Source organism: Labeo rohita, chromosome 14, assembly GCF_022985175.1.
Source record: "Labeo rohita strain BAU-BD-2019 chromosome 14, IGBB_LRoh.1.0, whole genome shotgun sequence".
Classification (NCBI taxonomy): domain Eukaryota; kingdom Metazoa; phylum Chordata; class Actinopteri; order Cypriniformes; family Cyprinidae; genus Labeo; species Labeo rohita.
The window spans coordinates 8,896,974-8,921,113 of record NC_066882.1 but is presented as its reverse complement, the minus strand read 5'-3'; the positions used below and the strand labels follow the sequence as shown (position 1 = coordinate 8,921,113).

The 24,140-nt window shown below is 35.4% G+C and overlaps 1 protein-coding gene and 1 long non-coding RNA gene across 2 annotated transcripts; one reads left to right on the top strand and one right to left on the bottom strand.

Moving 5' to 3' along the window:
- The first annotated feature begins 6,914 nt into the window (after positions 1-6,914).
- On the top strand, positions 6,915-15,811 carry p2ry4 (pyrimidinergic receptor P2Y4). The gene is made up of 2 exons (XM_051127954.1): positions 6,915-7,495; positions 11,914-15,811. Exon 2 carries the CDS (start codon positions 11,918-11,920, stop codon positions 13,010-13,012), a length of 1,095 nt encoding a protein of 364 aa, XP_050983911.1. The 5' UTR covers positions 6,915-7,495; positions 11,914-11,917; the 3' UTR covers positions 13,013-15,811.
- Positions 8,868-10,767, bottom strand: LOC127176335 (uncharacterized). Its single transcript, XR_007829082.1, has 3 exons — positions 10,223-10,767; positions 10,033-10,100; positions 8,868-9,110 (listed from the first exon to the last, which is right to left on the bottom strand). It is a non-coding gene; the product is annotated as an uncharacterized LOC127176335 (long non-coding RNA).
- Positions 15,812-24,140: the final 8,329 nt, after the last annotated feature.

The following is a 24,140-nucleotide window of genomic DNA, read 5'->3' as shown; positions in this document are numbered from 1 at the left end:
TAGGTGAGCGCCAGCCAATCAGATGGCCGTTTGCGCATTAGTTCCGCCTACTACCGGAGAATCCGGCAGTTGAGTTTTTAAAAGCTGAAGAACTCCAAAGGAACTCTGTTATTTTTACAGGAAAATACAGCAAAGTTTATCGTTTACATGTAGCGTGTCAATTCTGCATGGTAGACTCTCTCGCTCTGTATCTTTCTTTGCGCGTGTGAGATAAAGCGACGGTTAGTCGTGTGCTTTCACACTAGAGTTTAAGGTTCGTCAAATACAGGTACGTTGCGAATCCATTCAGATGAACTGAAAAATAAATTGAAAATAAATAATAGTAACGCCGCATTTTCTTGTTGGAAGCGTAACGGCGTTGTAACGGGGGAACAGTAATTTGTTTGATTACTCCTTACTGAAAAAATAACAACGTTAGTAACGCCGTTTATTTATAACGCCATTATTCCCATCACTGGTGGAGAGTAGGTGTGTGTTCTGCACTGGCTTGTCTATGTGGTGGTTATAAAAAGAAGAAAAGGAAGGATAAATTATATTAAATTTAATATATTTCTTTAACATATGTTATAGTGTATAATATTGTATATCTTGTCTTTGACAATTGATTTTGACTACTGAATGTTTTGGATCCATTGATTATTTGATTACTTTTGTGTGTTCACCATAGACTGTAAAAAAAGATGGACGACGCAACTTACTTCTCTTCAGTTGAGGAAAAATGAAGCCGCTGATTCGGGACCAGAGTCTGCGCAGTAGAGAACACGGTACCTGAGTCTGCGCAGTAGCGAGCAAAGTGGAGCCGGGTACCACCCACACTCCCACAGAGACGATCACAAGCACATACCCATAATTAGCCTGACTGCTCCAATTTTTGTCTGCTTTTTGCTGTACCAGAGGCTTGTGTTAAAATAAGGTAAATAAAACCCCAATCTCTTCCTGAAGATCCCGAAAAACTCTGTTGGCACCTCAGTTCACTCAGAGAATCTGTCAATCGCAGCTGTCAATCATGACGTCACACTCCTGCTTTTATAGCATCACATAACTAGCTAAAACCGAACTTATTTAAAAAACAAACACTTGAACTTACATCAGCGTGATAAAAACTACATAAAATGACAAAAGCCATCTTTGGAAAACACTTATTTGAAGTGACATTTAATTGTTTAGTTTGGCTCACGTACCATTAGATTACATGGAGACGGTGGGGTTTATGACCTATACTGGGACCAGCCACCTGGGGGCGATTGAAACGTTTTGGCTTCACTTTTCAAGACTTGTGCGGCACACTTGGTGTTCACCTATGAGGTGAGGGGGCACATTCAGTTAATACACAGCTTCAGAAGAGGACATAGAAGACATGTCTCCTGTGTTTTTTTCTTAACTGTTTATTTTTCCCTCATCAGACGGTAAAGGTCCTACATTTGGCGGCACCTAAGATGAAATGCAGTCAAAGACGGCGTCCACAGATGATGGTCTACCTCCGGTGTCTCACTACCAGTATTCTTGTGGCTCACAGGAACAGCAGAGTGGGAATGTCCGGCGTCCACGTTGAGTCTGAAGGAAAAGTATGTCAAGCAGATCACTGGGCAGATCATAGAAAACAGTGTAGACTGTATTAAAAAATATGTGAATCCTGCCTTGGCTACAACACAGAGGTCAAACAAACCCACTTGTGCTGCGCTTGTTGGAAAACAGTGCCTCGTGCAACGCTACCTTCAAGCTTTGCATGTAGAAGCATTATGGGTCACAGGCTCTCAAGTGTGTATTGTTGGCAAGATGTGGAAAAATGAGCACTTGCTGAATGTATGATTAAGAGATGTTTCAGAAGTAATCAGTGCACCCAAAAAACTTCACCTTGTAGCTGCAAATGGTTCAGGATATGCCATGGGTAGATGGAAGTCATTTTTGGACTGTCACCTGATGAAAGAAAGGACAGATGCTAGTGATGAGAGGTGTACATCTGTATCATCCCATCATTGGGTACAATGTAATTTAGCAGGTAGCCAACAGGAACGGATTAACCCAGACATACAGTAGTAAGATGTTGGTGACAGCCATTCCTAATGTGGAAAGAAATGAGATAAGAGCATTCATCGAGTGAGTCCAGGCAGAAATGTCATGCGAGTACATCATCAAAACCACAAAGGAAAGAGTCTGTGTGCCTAAACACACCTCTGTTCAGGTTGAATTTAGAGCGCAGACATCGCCAACAAAGGAAGAAATGGTGCTACTCCATAAGCCTGATGTGAATCCTACCTGGCCTGAGGGATTGGAGTTCTGCGAAATCCTTGTGAAGTTGTGACGACAGACCTCACTACACGTCATTGCCACCTCTGCAAACAAGGCTGTGCTGGCCCTTTATGGGCTCATTGGCAAGATTTTGGCTCCTTAGCACTGGCCCTACACAGGCAGCCCACAGGTATCCCTCACCTAGTGATCTGAGCCTGTAAGCATAAGCCAAGTCATAAATTAAATTACCCAGAATTCTAATTCAACATGGGATCCACCGTTAGACTTCTCAGTGAGTTGAGAAGACAAATTGTACAACAGATCAACAGTTGAGAGAGCAAGCAGCTTCTTTCTCCCGAAAACATACTATGTCATGCGGGAGTTACATAGTAAAATGAGGCATCAGGAAAGAGGAAATCATAATGTTCTTGATTGGAGGCAGTTTCTTCTGGCCAAAAATGCAGGGTGAAACTGAATATTTCACGACCAAATGTTGTAACTGTTTGAAACTAAAGAAGCCAGGTTAGGAAACTAGAGTGCCACTCATGAATACAAGAGCAAAGGAGGGTGTGAATATATAGTGAAAGTTGATCACTTCAAAAGACTTGCACAAGCTTATGCCACCACATCAAAATCTGCCAAAACCATTGCTGATCGAATCCTCAATGACTATGCACTGAAATTTGGATTTCCCCAAAGGATTCGTCATGACCAGGGAGCCGAGTTCGAAAATCCATTGCTTTCTCAGTTACCGAAGAATTGTTGAATTGCAGGATCGCAAACAACACCATACCACCTGCAAGAAAATCGGCAAGTGGAATGTTTCACTCGGACTGTGCTGCAGATGTTATAGACCTTGATGGAAACTGGAAGGAATTGTGAACTTACTTTTGACTACAACGCCCCTCGTCAATGTCAAAATGACTGAGATACCCAATCAAATCAAAGTAGGCGGGGTTTACTGTTCATAGAAGGAGAGCGCCAAGCATCAGTTTAACGTTGAAAGAGAGCGAGGTAAGATGAAGCTGCAAATCATTTAATATTAGTTACTGTATTACAATAGAAATGTTAAATGACCAACAGCTATATCCAGTGATGCAAAGTACTCAGCTTTTTCTTCTCAAATATGGCCATTTTGAGAGAGAGAGAGATGTGTGAATTGTCTGCGGCTGTCTCTCTGTACAAATAATGAAGACGAGTTTACTTAAAAACAGCGACTCTACCCCTTCGTTGCTGAAAAATATAATGTAGTGATTCAGTATCGAAAAATAAAAGGCACAGTGGTTAACCAGAACAATAATAATGGCATGTCATGCCAAAAAGGCTGCCGACCCCTGCTCCAGATGTCATAGTCCTTGATGGAAACTGGAAGGAATCATTGAACTTACCTTCGCCTACAACAGTACATGATGTGAGGTTACTTATTTACTATTTATTTTCACCGGTCTATGTCCTGTAGACTTGCTTTTTGGATTGATGCCAGAGTGAGGGACTGAGGACCATAAGGAATATGTAAGGAGATAGAGTCAATGAAAGCATATGAGATTGGCAAAGAAAACAGCAAGAAGGTAGCAGAGATCTGTTCTGATCATGTTCTGATGAGAAACCTCACACCTAGAAGAGGCACAGGGAACCTGAGAAAGCTGAGAAATCATTGGGAGAACGTTGTTCACTGAGTTGGAGTAGAAGGCCCTGTCTATGAAGTGAAACCGGAACGAGGAAATAGAAAGATCTTTTTTTACTGTGTGAGTACCTACAACTGGAATTGAAACTCCAACCACAGCCAAGAACAAAGAGAAATACATGTGAACCAACCTACATGGTAAGGCATTATTCTAGCTCAGAGAAAGAAGATGAAGAATGCGGCTACTATTATTTACTTGTGGCTCAGGTTCAGCAGTCTGTGGGAGGAAACATTGAATTAGAAAATGCAAACTTACCTGTGGCCAAGCATCAGCAACCTGTGGTAGGAAACAGTAATTTATAAAATGCAAACTTACCTGTGATCCAGCATCAGCAACCTGTGGGAGGAAACAGAGAATTAGAAAATGCAAACTTACCTGTGGTCCAGCATTAATAGCCTGTGGATAGAATGGCTAAGTTAGAGGAAACAAACTTACCACTTGTTCAGCCTAGCAAACCTGAGAAGGAAAAATTGAGGGAGAAGGTGTGAGGGTTGAGGAACAACCTGCAGCTGATGATGTGGCAGATGGACATGCATATTGAAGGAGAACTGGGTGCAGATGGCTTAGGAGAGAGAGGAGACCACCAAAGATGTTTTTACCTATAATTATCTTGGTTCTCCGGCATGCTATGGGGTAGAGCGTATAAACCAAGGATTTTGACTACTGATATAGTGGACTTCAGCGGGTTAAACCAACAGGTTAAAGGTCCAATTGGTTGAGCCAATGGGTTAAATTCCAATTTGCCGTTTTAGTGTAGCTTCAAAGGGCTCTACACAATCCCAGCTGAGGAATAAGGGTCTTATCGAAACAATCTGTGATTTTCTTAAAAAAAAAACAAATACTTGTCTTGGACTAGCTCAACCTCACGCATTACATAGTCACGTTGGAAACGTTGCATGAAACGTAGGCAAAAGTATCAACCCAGTGTTTACAAATTGAACGTGCAAAGAAAATCAAATACTCTTTACAAAAAAGGTAAAACAACGATGTTGGACAATTTTGAAGTTGGAGGAGAAAATAAGATTAAAATAAGAGTTTCTCTGCCTACCCTACCTTTCTGAACTGAAGTACACAGACAAAGAACTAACCACACGTGACCTTTCCAGCATGATTACGTAATGCATGATGCAGCAGTTCCTGTGTTTTTTTTCTTAACTGTTTATTTCCCCTCATCAGGCGGTTAGGGTGCTACACCTGACTTCACCTGTCAGTCACTAGATTATTATGTAGGCCACAGATGACGAGTGAATCTAAACTAGCTGCATTCCCAGTGACTTACAGTTCACATTACATTACTGAATCATTATCCCACTCACATTCCTGTACAATTTCTGCAATTTCCCAAAACCCCCTTTTGGATTAACCATCAGGTCAACACTGCAAAGGAAGTGGGTCTTACCATACCAACAATGCAAACTAATCTCCACAGCTTTCACACAGCTGATATATTTTGTTTATGACACGTGGCATAAATTGCAATTTAACATGTTCATATAACATCCTAGATGTAAGTGATATATATACTAACACTATAAGTCAAATTAATTTGAGTACTATATCACAGATTATTTAACTTCAAAGTATGTGGTTTATTACTGCAGCCAACATCATAAAACAATTGTGCAAATATTCAGTTTGAACTTTATCTCAGAGAGGCATAGCAGTCATGGACCACATTATGGCACTCCAACCGATCACAGATCGCAGATAAGTCTTTCTTGCAGTAACCTTTTGCCCTGTTCGTTTGGCTTTGTAGACTCTTTCCTGTTCACAATGTCTATCTTGGCCAAACAAGGATATTTACCTAACAGCACACCGGAGTGGTCTGATATAAGCGTGTATGATTATTTCTGAATCAGTTATAGCACATGAGCATTAAGGTCTTCTCTCTAAGGCAGATGAGCACTACTAATCTCTCATTGGTCAAATGGGACTGTGTATTAACTTTTTACTAAATATTAACTTTGCTCCAAACAAAAGTGCATATGTTCCCCTAGAACTCTTGGGAAACACCTAAATGTCTTTATTACCTCTGTTACTGCCCTAGTGAAAAATAAATATACCAAGATGTATTTTAAATACATTTATTTCGTGCTAACTATATTACAAATATATTTGCATATTTATGTTCTTAATAAAAATACCCTACAATTGTGCTTTTGGAATACTAAACTGGTATATTTAAAGCTAAATTGGAACAACTAATTTTGTATTTAATGCACTTTAATTGTCCAGAAGTAGTGCTGAGGTCCAACTAAAGATATACTGAAGTATATTTGATTGTGCCAAAGTTTTAAACACCAGTATTATTCAAAGATCATACAATCCTCATCAACAGTGACGTTAAAACACATTTTATGCTTAATATTAAGAAACGTGCCTTATGCACAAGTAGTACTCAAAATAAAGTTTAATTATAATTTGTGTATCAGTAATTATTAAGCATTATGTCAGTGAATACTTTAATAGATTTGAACTATACTTAGCATGAAATAAATAAATATGTGACCCTGGACCACAAAACCAGTCTTAAGTATAACTGGTATATTTATAGCAATAGCCAAAAATATATTGTATGCGTCCAAATTATTGATTTATTTTTATGCCAGAAATCATTAGGATATTATGTAAAAATCATGTTCCATTTGTAAATTTCCTACTGTAAATAATCAAAACTTATAATCTATTCCAGATTTTCAAATAATTATATATCGGACTAATATTGTCCTATACCAACAAACCATTCATGGAAAGCTTATTTATTCATAAATCTCAATTATTATTTGGATAAAACATTATTTTGGGATGTTACACTCAATTCCTGGTGATGTGCAGCCCACACAGTCACATGACATAGTGCTTACTGGAAGTGAAATTACGGTGAAAGTGAAATAAAAGAAAGGGCCGTTATTTGGAGAAAACCAACTAAAACGCTTCTAAAACATCCTGAAATTAAGATTTTAATAGTTTTGCTAGTGTCTTGCATGTAAGGGAAAGAAAACAGCACCGTGTGCATTGGGATTAAGCGTCGTATAATTTATCTTAAATTATTTTATCATAAAACTGGGTTGTATTATTTATGAGGGCCAACAGATAATGTTTAAAGGACGTGTGAGATGAGCTTCGACTGTAAATGACTGTCTGTGTGATGGAGAGAAGATGGAAGAAACCGATAAGAGCGTGATATGATATACTGATATGAATTCAAGCGATTCAGCTTTAAGGAATATTAGAAAAACAAGGGTTCCTCTTTTAGATTAATAAAACTTTGTTTTTTAATACCTTAGCAAGATTCTCGTTGAATTAAAAAAAATGATGAGATTTTTTAATCGATACCTGTTACTAAATACTGATGAATCTTGAGGAGCTGAAGGGAGAGACTCAGTTTGGCACGGATTCCCCGCCCCTCGGTTTATTCGCTCACCTAGTCCAGCGGGATCAGATCGACCACTCTCTGTCCGATAAATCTGGATGTGTAAATCTTTTAAACAAGTTGAATGGTTTTTGAACCATTAGCGTCAACCTAAGTTCATGTTTTGATCTGTGAAGCGACGTGTTTACCTCGTTCAACTCAGTGAACGGTAAGTTTTAGCACGTGAAAACAACTCCGCGTGTTTCCTTTTTTCTCTCTCTCTGTTTTCTAAAAGATATAACGTTACTTCTCAAGTTCGAAAAATGTGTGCGAAAAAGTGTTTATTTCTGTTTTGCTGTCTATTATAAAACAGCTTTCAAATGGGAGTTTTCGTGTTTGTACATGGAGTTTGAAAATGGTTTGAGACCTAAACCCTATGAGATGAGTTTAAAAACCAGACTCGTAAGCATACAAAAGAGTCCAACTTCGTAGTTCATGTTGATTTTTACTCAAAAATGTAATATATTACTCATTACTAGTTACTCCTTTCAAAAGTAGTATTATTACTTTATTACTTTCTAGCAACAGTAATTAGTTACACTACTAGTTACATTACTTTTCTTTCTTTCTTTCTTTCTGTCTTTATTTTTATTGAGCAAAGTGAAACACTTTTCTTTCACACCCCACAGAAGTTGTAATTGCATGTCTTCCCCATAAAATTCTTCTAAAATGTTACTAACAATATATTTCTGCCTCATCATTTGACCAAAATCCACATTGGATCGCAGTCAGAAGTCATTACAAACATTTAGTGGTGATTAGTAGTCATGTTTAAGTAAAAGTGCTGTATTAATGATGTATTTTATCAAAAGAAATCATAAAAGTTTATTAGAAAATGTTTCCCAAAACCCACCTATTAGTGTTCAGAACGTCTTTTCATATTCCAAGCTTGCCTGCTGCACTGGTGACATAATGTGCCTGTGCAAGTTATGAAAATTATGAAAATAAATCCAGGAATTATTGGATTGTTGGACTTCAAATCAATAGGGGTTCACTCTAAACCCGGATAAGTTGAATTTACTTAAAAAATTGGAGGAAACTGGTTGCCCTAAAAAATTTAAGTAATGTAAAGTTTATTTAACTTAAAATGTTTTGTAATATGAATTACAAAGGTCATTTCATTTAACTTAAAATGTTTTGTAACATCATTTCATTTGCAATTATTATAACTATTATATTTAAGTCAAATATACTAATTTCCAAGTTAAATCTATATCAAATGTTTTATTTTTCCAATTTGTTAACCTAGAAAATTAAGAAAAAGCAAACAAATAAAGGAACATTAATGCAATTTTCCCTTTTATTTTAAATCAATTCAATTACAAATATTCAATTGAAAACACAACAAAACCATTTTTTCATATCCTGAAAACATTTCCCCATAAAACATGGGAGAAAAAAAAAAAGTTCAAAAAGATACTAGTTCAACAAATTAACTTATCGTTAAGCACACAAACAAGTTTTCCTCAGAATCGCAACAAACAGCATCAAAATGATATGTTTTTTCCACACTCTGAGTTCACACTATTGGCAATACTGAATTTTAGGTGTCAGCTCATCTTTTCCCGACAAAAAATATAAAATGCTTTTCATACACTTAGGATAGTCCAGGTGTAGGCAGGGAAATCAGTCTGAAAACAATGGACATAGAAGGCCTGAGATTGGTCAGTTCATCCATTACCAAGCTTTCTTCCAAGATGATTCCCACTCTAGATGAGGTGAGCTGTGAACTTTCTTGATCAACGCTGAGGATCCTTACTGAAGTCTGTCTTGTCAGCTGCCTCCTAACAGAGGAAGAAACAGAACGACAAATACATTATCAAGTCAGTTAGACAATGCTGTTGTTAAATACTCAAAGTCATATGCTGCCTTCACACCATGTCATAATTACTTTAATTCTGAGAGGACAACATTGTGATGTTCAGCTTGTGAGCTGTTCATGTCAATAGACTGGGAATTGCGCTTTTCTATGGCAACACTATCAATGTCTAAATTAATCTGGAGCAGTCAGATACAGTGGTTAGGTGGTACATCTCTCAGAAAATTTCCAGTTTACAGATGGTAATTAGACTTTAGGGTTTATGTTTAATTGTACATCTACAGAATATTTAAAGTAAAATCCACATACAAACACTACTGGCATATGGTCAGGAAGATCGGTGTTATTCAGGAAAGCTTGTAAATAACAGGAATGAGTGCAGGACAGACTCACACCATCATCATTATGAATAATCTTCTGACACACACTGTGCTAGTCAAAGTGATCATCCTCAGAACAGGTCTCAGTTAACCCACGACATACAGTTGATCTTGAACTTTGGTGTGAAGGTGGCATAAATGTGAACAAGGAAATTGTTTTGTTCTTGAATAATTTCCATGTTTGAACAAAGAGACAGGGTTTCACAGACAGGGCTTCACAGACAGGTCTTAGCTTAAGCCAGGACTAGGCCTTAGTTAAATTAAGATACTTAAATAGCTTTTATAAAAACGCCTTAAAAACTTTACTGGTGTGCATCTTGAGAAAAGAAAAATGGCACTGACATATTTTAAAATATGTCATTACAAGGTATTTTCAGTAAAGACTCCTTGTCATGTTATTAAACATGTTATTTTATTCTGAGACTGGCCTTAAGCCTTGTCTGTGAAACCAGGAGGAAAATGTGTAAATAGCAGTGCTCTCTTATCAGTTATTAGGATCATACTTACACTTTCAAAGCATCTCTTCCATTTCTTCTTTCTTCCAAAACAAGATAGTCGTTAAGAGGACTCTGAACCTAGACAGAACAGAAGTATATTCATCCGCCTTTGTATTTATACCGCTAATTAACGAAAACTTACGCTTTCAAACAATAGCCATGTCTAAATTAAACGTGGTACATTAACGTACTGCACTCACCATATTAGCTCCACCTTTGTCGCTCCTCGGCTGGAATCGCGGCTACTGTATGAGTAAAACTAAATTTACACTCCTCACAAACAACAGCTCCTCGAGTGAAAAAGAAATCATTGAAAGAAAAAAACAAAAAATGTTAGTCGAACTCGCCAGTCAGGGGTTCAAGCGCAGGCGAGTGAGAACACTAGCTATCAACGGATGAGAAATGTCCCGTCGTTTAGACGAACAACAACTTTTGCCGATCACAAAGAGTTTCTCGAGGGACGTGATAAAAGATAAATGGCGGAAAACAATGCCAATAGAACTATCTAAATCTAAATTTCCACATTCATCCACAGCTTAAATTCATACACAATCACAGTGACAAAATGGCGCTGTTACTCGCAGCACCGGTGGAGGAGGCGTGGTCAGGAGATAAATTTCATAATACGAGTTAATTTAACTTAAGTTTATTCACAGGTTCAAATATGTCTACAAATTAGTAGAATCTACTTATATTTTATAAGCAATGCAGTAAAACTTAAATATTGTGTTCAATTGTAATTAAATGGTTTGATTAGATACAAAATCCGGGTTTACAGTGTTGAGACATTGAAAATAACAAGCTGTTTTATGGATAGTAACCCAGATAGCACACGTTCTGTTAAAGATCACTTGATCTGGAAAGCATCTGCTGTGTACAAACATCTGACAGACATCTGTAAGACGTCAGTTTTATATATTCTAAACCATAAACATCTTAAAGACATTTAATAGATGCCTATTTGACATCTGATAGAAAACGTCCTATAGACGTATTGCAGATGAGCAAACAATTTAAAATATACGTCTGGAAGATGTAAATGAAAACGTCAAATAAACATCTCTGTGATTTTCTTGTGCTATCAGGGATCTGTAATATTATTACTGAAATCTTAATACCAAGATAGCGCACGTACATTTACAAGATGTCTGTTAAAGATCACTTGATCTGGAAATCATCTGCTGTGTACAAACATCTGACAGACATCTGTAAGATGTCAGTTTTACATTCTAAATAATAAACATCTTAAAGACATCTAATAGACGTCTATTTGACATCTGATAGAAAAAATCTTATAGACGTATTGCAGATGAGCAGACAATCTAAAAAAATATGTCTGGAAGATGTAAATGAAGACATCAAATAGACATCTCTGTGATTTACTTGTGCTATCAGGAAAATGTAATATTATTACTGAAATCTTAATACCCAGATAGCACACGTACGTTTACAAGATGTCTGTTAAAGATCACTTGATCTGGAAATCATCTGCTGTGTACAAACATCTGATAGACATCTGTAAGATGTCAGTTTTACATACATTCTAAATCATAAACATCTTAAAGACATCTAATAGACGTCTATTTGGCATCTGATAGAAAACATCCTATAGACGTATTGCAGATGAGGAAACAATCTAAAAAAATATGTCTGGAAGATGTAAATGAAGACATCAAATTGACATCTCTGTGATTTACTTGTGCTATCAGGGTAGTGATTAGTTACTGCAAAAAGTAATATTATTACTGTAACTAGTTACTAGTAAGCTAGTTACTGCCCGACACTGCTTGTGACATAATGTTTTACACTGATTTATTTACTTTATTCTTTGTTTACTAATAACTCACTGTTTCTAAAATGGCTAAAAACGTTTTTGTTGTTATTTTAACAGAGAAATGAATTCACTCTTAAGGAAAAGCGTCTCAGGGAATATGTCTCTTCCTTTCACCACACTGATGCCGATCTCTGAGAAGGAAGTGAATTTCAGCTGTGTCTTTGATGAGGAGTTCAAGTACATTCTGCTACCTGTATCATATTCCCTGGTGTGTTTCCTGGGACTGATACTTAACTCTGTGGCTCTCTGGATGTTCATCACTAAGATGAGGCCCTGGAAACCCAGTACTGTTTATATGTTCCATCTGGCGCTGTCAGATACGCTCTACGTGCTGTCCTTGCCTATGCTGATATACTACTATGCAAATCGCAGCCACTGGCCTTTTGGGGTTTTTCTCTGTAAGATTGTACGGTTTCTTTTCTATTCTAACTTGTATTGCAGCATCCTGTTTCTCACTTGCATCAGTGTGCACCGCTATCTTGGTATCTGTCATCCCATTCGCACTCTGACTTTGGTAAAGCCACGCCATGCTCATATGGTGTGTGGTTTTGTCTGGACAACTGTGATAGCTTGTCTGGTGCCCACGTTGATTTTTGTAAACACTTCTCAGAGAGGAAATGACACTTTGTGTCATGACACCAGCCGTCCGGACGAATTCAACAACTACGTAACCTACAACTCAGTGCTGATGGTCTTGCTGTTCATCCTGCCATTTCTGGTCATAATGGTTTGCTACTGTTTAATGGCCCGGGCCCTTTGCCAACCTCGAAAGGGCCTGTCCCAAAGTCAACAGAGCTCATCACGGAAGAAGTCCATTAAACTTATCATAGTAGTGCTGGTTGTGTTTGCGATCTGCTTTGTACCCTTCCACATCACCCGTTCGCTGTACTACGGCTATCGTATTCTAGACGCAAATTGCCGGTCCCTTAATATCGTCAACTTTGCGTATAAAATCACTCGCCCGCTTGCAAGCATGAACAGCTGTTTGGACCCTGTCCTCTACTTCCTGGCAGGGGATCACTACCGCTCGAAACTCCTCAGAGCGTTCACCAGACAAACTCCGAATACTCGTTCTACTGCGTACGCGCACGAAAACAACATCGGGCCCGTCTTAAAGAACTCACATGCCCATGCTGGCACTGAGACGAGACTCTAAAGCCACGTACCCATACATTTTGGGTAATCTTTTAAAAAGCAGTTTTGGGAGGCTGCCTCAAATTTCGTAAGACATCCCAAGTGTTCTCTATCAACAGTCAAGTTTTGTTCAATCCAGTCTCGTTGTAACACTACGGCGTAGATAAAAGTAAAGGAATCTCTTTGGAGAAAGGACGTGGTTTGCTTTCTTTGTGCACTCCTAATGTTTTTTGATTGACTGTTAATGATTGCTGGTAATGTAGTGCAGCTCGTTTTATCCAATCACTCCTGGTAACCTGTAATGTTGAAGTTTCTCACTGTTGGTCAAGGACACAACTTGGCAGTGTTGGGGTTCTGTCAACACTGAAAACAAAACCTACTCTATATCCCAGAGATGGACTCTGTCCTGTGTCTGTTACTACAGAAATGCTGGTACAAAGCATTTTGTGTGTTCTGTTATGTCTGAAGGTCCTATGTTAGGTGTGAAATCGTACTGCAAAAAAGTAGGACTTTAGTTTTCATAGTATTTCACCAATGCTAGAAATGATTCTTGTATTGATTATTAATGAATGCCTATGAAAACTTTATAATTAATTTTAACAGAGGAGAGACCAAATACTGTTGAAATGTCATTTATATGAATGAAACGGAAAAGTTGGAAACCGTTTAAGCCACTTTGAGTGAAAGGTGAATGGTTGTGGGGGAGGCTGAAATGCGAGCTTCAGTTGTGCAGATATTCCCACTTGGCTTGCTTCATTCCTTGTACAGCTGTTTTTGTCCTTTGGCGAAGCAGATCTACAGCTGTGTTGCTGTACATGTGTGTTTGTGTGTATTTGTGAGTAATTGCATAGCAGGGCTGAATGAAGGAAAAAAAAAGATTGAAGAAATCAGATCCGCTTGGGCGTATTGCAGAGAGCAAATTTTTTTTTTTTTTTTCCCCGGATGTAACCTCTTTGTAAATGTTTGAGTTTATGCATTTTATTATTTCATGCTTAGTTTCTTGTAAACTAATGTAAATATTTTATGACAGTTCCTGGTCATGGTATTTGTTTAATTTTAAATTGTGTTTACATCATGTGTGTGACGGTTTTGCGTGTATATTCTGTCTGTTTTATATTCCCCTCCCTGATACAAACAAAATCAGAACTAAAATAAACCAGAGGGAAACCATACCACACTGTTGCAAAAATATTTTTTTTACAAAATACTTAAGATGAATAAAGGGATCTATTTTATTTAGAACACGCTAGAAAATGTATGCTATGTCTGCTATGTGCTTTTTTATACGGCCAAGCATTTATGTATGAATCATTTCAACTTTTTTTGGATATTGTGTACATTAAAATGCTTTTTTTAACTATTTATATACTGTACAGTAGGAAATTGTGGTTGCCATTCAAGGAAACTTGCATTTTTTTGCATCAGCCCAAATGCTATTTATTAGTATCAAAAAGCAAAAAAGTAATTTGATATTTTAATGTGATATTGCATTATCATAATGTACTATACCTGTCAAAAGTAAGAAAGTAGGAAAGCTTTTTAATGTTTAAACAGTAAGAAAGATTTTTTTATTAAAAGAAGTCTCTTCTGCTCACCAAGCCTGCATTTATTTGATCCGAAGTACAGCAAAAACAGTACAATTTTGAAATATTTTTTCTTTTTAAAATAACTGTTTTCTATTTGAATATATTTTAAAATGTAATTTATTCATGTGATTTTAGTGCTGAATTTTTAACATCATTACTCCAGTCACATGATCCTTCAGAAATCATTCTAATATTCTGATTTGCTGCTTAAAAAACATTTATTATTATTATTATTATGTTTGCTGAGTAGAAAACAAACAAAACAAAACAAAAAATTATAAAATTATAATGACTCCAAGCTGTTGAATGGTATAGTGTATAATGTTACAAAAGTTTTTTATTTCAGACAAATGCTGATTTTTGAATCCTGAAAAATAATGTACTCAACTGTTTTAAATATTGATAATAATAATAATAATAATAATAATTATAATAAAAAATGTTCCTTGAACAGCAGTTCGACATATTAGAATAATTTCTGGAGGATCGTGTGACACTGAAGTCTGGAGTAATGATGCTGAAAATGTAGCTTTTATCGAAGGAATAAATTACGTTTTAAAATATATTCAAATAGAAAGCAGTTATTTTAAACAGTAAAAATACTCAAATATTGTAATGTGTTTGCTGTGGATCAAATAAATGCAGGCTTGATGAGCAGAAGATTATTTAAAATGCATTAAAAATCTGCTACACACTGTTTGTGTGTATATATATGTGTGTGTGTTTGTTTGTATGTATTTTCCATATATTTATATATTTGTATTTTTAAGTTGTGAAGGAAGTGATGGCTCTTGGGGTCTCAGGATAAAGCTCTTCATTTTTTCTTTCAAACAGTAGAGGTCCCCAGAGCTGTTTTCAAATGCTTTTAATGAGGAACATGTGCGTTGACTTCATACCCATGTATCCTTGAGCTCTCTGTCCAATGCTTTTGATTGTGATAAATAGACCTGTTGGCTGCTGCTTTTGTTGTGGGGTTGTTGAGGTCATGAATAGTTTAATGCAGGAGATGGAGAGTTAATGTCCCCTTATTTTTTGCACTAAAATCACCCTGAGTATTTGGAAGCAGGTAGCATCAAATAAAACAAGGCCCATGCACAATACATGAATATAAATAATGAAAAAGGTGACTACAGTGTGAACTGTGTAAAGTTTACTCTGCTATGGATTTCTGTTCAAAATAGGACCTTTGTAAATAACCTCTGTGAATAATACAATTAAAAGCAAACAAATAAGTATTGCCAATTGCATGTTTTGTTTTTGAAGTGGCAAGCCTGCTTTTGTTATTAATTTTACAGGTAAATATTATCCCTGAAGTGTTATATATTTTTATGTTATTGTTAAGGAGGATGGTTGATGTTCTAAGTCTGACATTTATTTCTCTTTAATAGTCCTGATATTTCCTCCCCCCACCTCTGTCTCTCATATCCTCAGCTGTTTACATCCTCTCATTTTTGTGCACGGCCCAAGGACAAGGGTTGGGAGAAATCAATGTTGTGAGCACTGCAATACAATGCCCATAAAACACACTGAGCAATAAAAAAATTTAACTGCCAGAGAAGATTTTTCCCATCAGTTCTAGCAATAAGTAACCATTAAGTGTTTTATTTGTGTGCTTTTACACAGCTTAAAGAGAATTGATTTCTTTGGTCACAAAAGTATGTTTTCGATCAATCTTTAGCTCTGTAAAATGACAATAAGAGGGTAGATGTTTATATAAATCCATAAAACAACAGAATAAAGTGTGTGTGTGTGTGTGTGTATTTGTATGTGACCCTGGACCACAAAACCAGTCTTAAGTTGCTGCGGTATATTTGTAGCATTAGCCAAAAATACATTGTATGGGTCAAAATTATTGGCATAAATTTTTCTTTTATGCCAAAAATCATTAGGAAATTAAATAAAGATCATGTTCCATGAAATTTTTTTTTTAAATTCCTACTGTAAATATATCAAAACTTAATTTTTATTAGTAATATGCATTGCTAAATACTTCATTTGGATAACATTAAAGGTGATTTTCTCAGTATTTAGATTTTTTTGCACCCTCAGACTCCAGATTTTCATATATATATATATATACACACACACACACACACACACAAGCATCAAAACAACACAGTAATTTTTTTCTGCATGTTAGAATGTGTCTTAATTTTTTTTTTCTGAGCAAAAAATAATAACTATGATACATATAATACCATGATTTACAAAAGACATGCACTAAAATGTCATTCGGTGAAACCTAAGTTCATATAACAAAAATTCTTGTCAGGCATATTTATAACAAGAATGACATTTTATTTTATTTTATTTTATTTTATTATTTTATTTTAAGTATACTTATTTAAGGATCACATTGCAGTCTTTACAATCTTTGCTACTTTTCTTCAAACCACTAGGTTTTACCTAAGTATTATAATACTTTAACCTATAATAAAGTTAAGTACTTTTTTGTACTTTTTCTTTTATATATTTTAACAGTTATATATATATATATATATTTTTTTTTTTTTTACATAAATTTGTCTCTTATACTGATTGCTGATAGTATAGCTGATAGCCCATATTTCGATGTTTTATTTTTACGAAAGTAAAAAAAAAGACAACACTTGCATTTAATATGCTTTCTGTGTATATGAATATATTCATGAATATGTATATATGTATATGCATGTATATATGTATTAATAAATATTGATAATAGTAATAATAAATGTTTGTTGAACAGCAAAACAGCATATTAAAATGATTTCTGAAGGGTCATGTGACACTGAAGACTGGAGTAATGATGCTGAAAATTTAACTTTGATCACAGGAATAAATTACATTTTAAAATATATTCAGATAGAAAGCACTTATTTTAAATAGTAAATATATTTCACAATATTACTGGTTTTGCTGTATTTTAGATCAAATTAACACAGGCTTTATGAGCAGAAGAGACTTCTTAAAAAACATTGAAAAGTTTTGACTGGTAGTATATGTATTCTTTTTTTTTTTTTGCATATGCATACACATATGCAGTTCAAGTGTGTGTTTTGTTTTTTCTTTTTTTTTTAGAGAAATGTGATGTATGATCCTCAGGCTGCCCATTATGTCCATCAAAAAGGTATGGTGACAACAGTGTCTGCATATATGATTGTGTGAGTGAATTAGCATTTGTTTTTACATTTCCACATATGTTTCTTTATGTACATGCAGTCAGTAACAAAAAAATCTTCATGTTAGCATTAAACCTGATTTATATGCTTTCCAGTCATACAGGCGTTCTGTTTCTACCTACTGAGCCATACTTTTATAAGCAAACTGTTCAACCTGGGATGCATGATGACTTTACTTTCATGGTCTCTGTTCTGTTGTTTGTCACATTCGAGAATAAACGAATGATTTCAAGGACGTGGACAAGGACTGAGATGCTAAGAGTAGAGAGGAAGAGTGACATAAAGAGGAAAGAAGTTCATTACCCAGCTGAAAAGGAGGCAAATGGCTTTCATAGTCGCCATGGGAACAGGGCTTTCTCTCGCTGACAAACCTATAATAAGGTACTTCACTGGCCTAAACACAATTATTGCATGCTAAAAAGGGAAATATTGCTTTCCAATGTAATAGGTGGTAGATATTGATTCACATGGGTGTTCAAGCAGACCTTCAGTATAAATGTTTAATTTGCCTCTTAATTCAGATTTTGGCCACGCGAACATTTCACAAGAAACTTTTCTTAATCCTAGTTGACAAAGCAGTGAATGAGAGGGGAAGAAAGTAGTTGTTTTAATATTCATTCAAGGCTAAAGCCAAACAATCATATAATGTGAAATAAATGTGAATTTCCTCTGTGTGTGTTTTTTTTATTTTTTAAGAAAAATAATTATCAACATTAAAAAACACACACACAAAGAGTATCAAATAATATTACTGGTATTATATATTATTAATAATACTGCTTAATTATTTATAGATAATAGTGAAAGTAAAATAGTAATAATGTTTTTATTTATTAATTTTTATTAAAGGATTCAAGATATGAAAGACCTTTAGATTATGCAAAAAAAAAAAAAAATAACAAATGAAGAGTTAATTAGCAAAAACAGATAAATGTTTTTAATTAGTTTCAAAAAACATTTTCATTGTGCATTCCAATTAATCTCAATCAAACTCAATCATTTTTTTTTTTATTAGGTAAAAAATAACCAAAAGATACAGCTAACTTACACAATAAAACATGCTAAAAACCATGATTTTTTAAACAAAACAGAGTTATCTGTTTTTGTAAATTAACTCTTCAAACATATATATTTTTTAAATGACATTTATTCAGTTATATTTAAAAGTGTTTGATAAATAAAATACATAAATAAAATATAGATTCTTTTATTATATAAAATTGAGACATGATTTTAACATTAAAAAATCTTGGAAGTATAGTTGTACTGCTTCATTTATTTATTTATTTATTTATTTATTTTTTGGAGCCTGTGATTTATTTTTCTGTATTCTTTGATGAATAAAAAGATAAAAAGAATAGCATTTATTCAAAATAGAAATCGTTTATAACAATATAAGTCTTTACTATCGCTTTTTATCATTTTAACACATCCTTGGTGAATAAAAGAATTCATTTCTTTCAAAGAAAAAATGTACTTACCTCAAACTTTAAACGGTAGTGTATATTGTTACAAAAGATTTCAATTTTTAATAAATGCTGTTCTTTTTAACGTTTTATTCATTAAATAAGCCTGAAATAAGTATCACAGGTTCCAAAAAATATATTAAACAGCAAAACGTTTCCAACATTGATAATAAATCAGCATATTAAAATGATTTTTGAAAGATCATGTGACACTGAAGACTGGAGTAATGATGCTGATAATTCAGTTTTGCATCACAGGAATAAATTATATTTTAACTATATTAAAATAGAAAAACACTATTTTAAATTGCAATAATATTTAACAATATCACAGTTGTTTTTCTGTATTTTTAATCAAATAAATGCAGTCTTGATAGGCAGAAAAGACTTCTATAAAAAACATTAAAAATCTTACTGATCCTAAACTTTTGAATGGCATTGTATATATATATTTGATATTTGAATGGCCTAAACTTTTGAATGGCATTGTATATATATATATATATATATATATATATATATATGCATGCTGTCAGGAGTTCAATTATCAAAATTAAATATATATATATATATATATATATATATTATATGAAACGAGACATACAATTTTTAACATTAAAAAATCTTGCAAGTATTCCAAAGAATTAACAAGATTTTGTAAATAAGTAAAACTAATAGTTAGTAAATAGTAAAGTAAATAGTGGTAAATAGTTAGTAAACTAGTAGTTAGCAAAAGCTAATCAAGCTCAAAATGAAATATTCTAAGTTTTTGAGATAATGAATTATTAATTTTTCTAAGCTGTAAGTCGTAACCATCAGAATTAAAACAAAACTCTTTAAATATTTCAGTTTGTGTGCAATGAATCTAAAACATAAGAATTTTTTTTTTAAATTAAATTACAAAAAATAACTTTTTTATGATATTCAATTTTTTTTTGGTGCACCTGTCTATATATATATATATATATATATAAAATATAAACTAATAAAATCCTAGACTTAAGTCAGCCAGAGGGTTACTGATCAATCTGCTCTGGGTGCAGCAGGGATGCTGGAGGCCCAGGGCTGTGCTGGAGGCCCGGCTGTATGTGTCTGATGATCACACGTATAGCGCCGGGAGCTGTGTGTAAGGGTTACTAGGGATTAAACAGCCCAAATCATCTGGGCCACCCCGACCTGGGCAAATTGTTTTAAACCCCATTACAGCAGCCACACTCTTTCCTTCTTATCAAGCCCCCTGCAGCTTCTCATTAATATTCCAGATATATGGCCGTGCACTCTGTATCATTGTCTATTAATGAGACAGATAATCATTCATTCAATTATCAGACCGTCAGCCCGCGACCGTGCCCACCGGGTTAGCTTGGTTTCTCAGTCGCCGGGCAGGCTGGAAGAGAGGGGTGCCAGTCAGGAGGTGAGGGTGATAGCAGGGATTACACCATATTAAGCCTTTAATAAGACAAACAGCTTGGGAGGGTTAATGCGGGGAGCAGATATCTGGCTTCTTTTTTTTTTTTTTTTTTCGGTGTAGTCCTGATTTAACAGGAACAGCAAAACTTTTCAACTCTGCTGACTTTTTCATCTGCAGGTTGACCCTGACCTCTGTTGGTCAGAAGCTGCTGAGAGATCAAGTGCATTGTTGATTCCTGCTGAGCAGCTCGGATCTGTTCTTCTGCTACGAGGGCAACCGCCTGAGCCACGACAAACCACGAGGACAGTGATAAACATGTCTCTTAATTGACAGGCGCACGTAAGTATACACCAGAGCAAGCAGCAAAGCAAGCACGCTCACTTTTCTTGAATGAACTTAACTTCTGTATGTGCTTTTCCTGTTAGGAAGGTGCTGGTCCGAGAGGGTCAAATGCGAACGTGGAGAAGATAGGAGGTGAAATGTTAACAAAAATCCTGAGTTTGATAAATTCCTGCATTTTAAATGAACAGAGGCGGCCGCGGCTGTGGGAGAGCTTTGTCGCCGGCCCATTTTGTCGGCACAAGGCGCGCAGTCCCGGGGTCAGCGAAGTTACGAAAGTAATTAAAGCAGCTTGATTCACCGCCTGCTGCAGAGAAAAGAAAGCAAGCTGTCATTCTGATTTAGAAAAATAAATTACAATTTTAATAAAGGGGTGTGGGATGGGGGTGCTACGCTGTCTGGGAGCCTGCTTGCTTGGATGGGGAAGGCAGCGGGAGGGGGTGGTCTAAGGGTTTCGAGCTGCCTACTTATCAATAGTTGCAATTTTTTGAAACCACATCGGTATTACATTGCGGAGGCACAAGTGCCCTTAAAAAAAGAAAACCCGGGGAACATTAACATACTGATTTCATGCGCGTGGCAAAGGGTCTGTGCCAATATCAGAGAGGACTCAGCACTCCTATTGTCTGCTAGAACTCTGGTCTCCTCTGATATGAAAATTCAATTATATTATAACTAGATCTCGCGCTGCGTTTTGACAGTCGACGGTAGCGTTTTGCCAGCTGCATCAGTGTGGGGGACCAGAGGGTCCTGATAGCGCTGAGGCAGCCTTTCAGCCATTGACATGTTTTCGGGGGACAAGATTACTTAAATGTGTCGCATTTAAGGGAGGAGAGTTAATCTAATGCATTGCCATTATCTCTCTCAGGTAATTCCAATACCACCCCCAATCTGCGTGTTTACGCACATGCACATCCTCTCATATTCCCACTTACGCTATGCCGCCATCAGATTCGCCGCTGTCTCTCTGCTCAGCACAATGTGTGTTTATTTATTTTTTTATCTTGTCATTGCCTATAAATAAACAGGAAGTTTGGGCTGACGGGAATCGTTCGCTCGACGGCAAGCACTTTTTAAGTGACAGCTTTCATGCTGCTGTGAGAACTCGAGTTATTCAGTCTGAATGGGTTGAGAAGTGAGTTAAGTTGTCATTGAATTGCTTACATTCGTTAATTCTTTCACACAAGAGGTGCGGAGTCTGGAACTGTACCTTGTTAAAATGTATTGATTTGTTCAAATACATCGCTTCGCTCATTTAACTTATGCCTTCTGAGATGTATTCGTAAGAAAATGTGAGCAAACTCCCTGAACTTTGTGCAGTTACTTTGCAACATTTCTGTCACTACTGACTTTTTAGTTCTACTAATAGTCAAAAGTTTTTGAACGGTAAGTTTCCTCTTCTGCTCACCAAGCCTGCATTTATTTGATCCAGAGTATAGCAAAAAAAAGTACAATTATGAAATATTTTTACTATTTAAAATAACTGTTTTCTATTTTAATATATTTTAAAATGTAATTTATTCCTGATATCAAAACTGAATTTTTCAAGCATCATTACTCCAGTCACATCCTTCAGAAATCATTCTAATGTTCTGATTTGCTGCTTGAAAAAACACAAAACAAAAACATTTATTATTATTACTATGTTGGAAACAGCTGAGTAGATTTTTTTCAGGTTCCTTTTATGAATAGAAAGTTCAGAAGAACAAAATTTATCTGAAATAGAAATCTTTTGTAACATCATAAATGTCTTTATCATCTCTTTTGATCAATTTAAAGCATCCTTGTTAAATAAAAGTATTAATTTCTATGTCTTTCTCAAAAAAAAAAGACTTCAAGTTTTAAAATGGTATAGTTTATATTTGTATTTCAGATAAATGCTGATCTTTGGATCTTTCTATTCACCAAAGAATCCTGAAAAACTGTTTTAATGATAATATTGATGATAATAATAATAATAATGTTTCTTGAACAGCAAATCAGCATATTAGAATGATTTCTGAAGGATCATGAGACTGGAGTAATAATGCTAAAAATTTAGCTTTGAACACAGGAATATTGCATTTTAAAATATATTTAAATATTTTTTTTAAATAGTAAAAATATTTTGCAGTTTTACTTGTTTTTGCTGTACTTTGAATCAAATAAATGCAGACTTGGAGAGCAGAAGAGACTTATTTAAAAAACATAAAAAATCTTACTGTTCAAAAACTTTTGACTAGTAGTGTACTTACTATTCAGGGGTGCGTTTCCCATACAACGGCATAACTCACTGATTAACCTCCACAGTATGATGCCTAGCTAGCTAGTTTCCCGAACGCGGTCGCATCTCCGTCGTTTGAACCACATTAGTTCAACAATGTAGGGCTGTTGTTAATGACGTCACAGAGTAATAATTATGTTATTTAACTGATTAAAGATCTCTAAAATGCAGCTATGTTGAATATTGAACCTGATGACTAATTTACTATTTTTTGTTGCCTGTCATTTCACTTTATTTGATGTTTGATTCATCGCTGGTTCCCTCTATGCGCGTGCGCACTATTCAAAAACAGCACCTACAGAGGAAGCTTAAAAATACATAGATTAAAATGCATTTATATATAGATTGAGTGAAAGATATAGATTGTACAGCATGTTAGCTTGCTTATTGTGCCCAAGAGCATAAATTATTGAGCCCATATAAACTAACAAGGAACTATGCTTCTAACCACAGGTCGAGAGCTGTAGTTCCAACCACGTAAGTTTGTGACGCTGTTTGCGAATGTTCGTTTGAACTGTGGTTTTGGGAAACACCGAATCGTTGAACTATGTTGGCAACGACGGAACTTGCGACCATAGTTGGCTAACGATGCTTTTGGGAAATGCATCCCAGGTCAGCTTTAGGCCTTAAAGGGATAGTTCACTGTAAATAAGAGATAAAGGTCAAATTGGTCTGTTGTCATTTTGATCCACACTGACTTCCACTGCATGGCAAAAACAGTTTTTCTAACAGTTTATTCTTTAAAAATTCAATGGAATAAAGAAAGCCGTATATATTTGGGACATCATGAGGTAAATGATAACAGTTTTCATTTTTTGGGTGAACTGTCCCTTTAAAAAGTGATGGTTATATTTCAATGTATGTATATACTGTAGATGAAGCTAGAGAGCACAGACTAGGAATCTTGATGGAGTTTATTCCTTT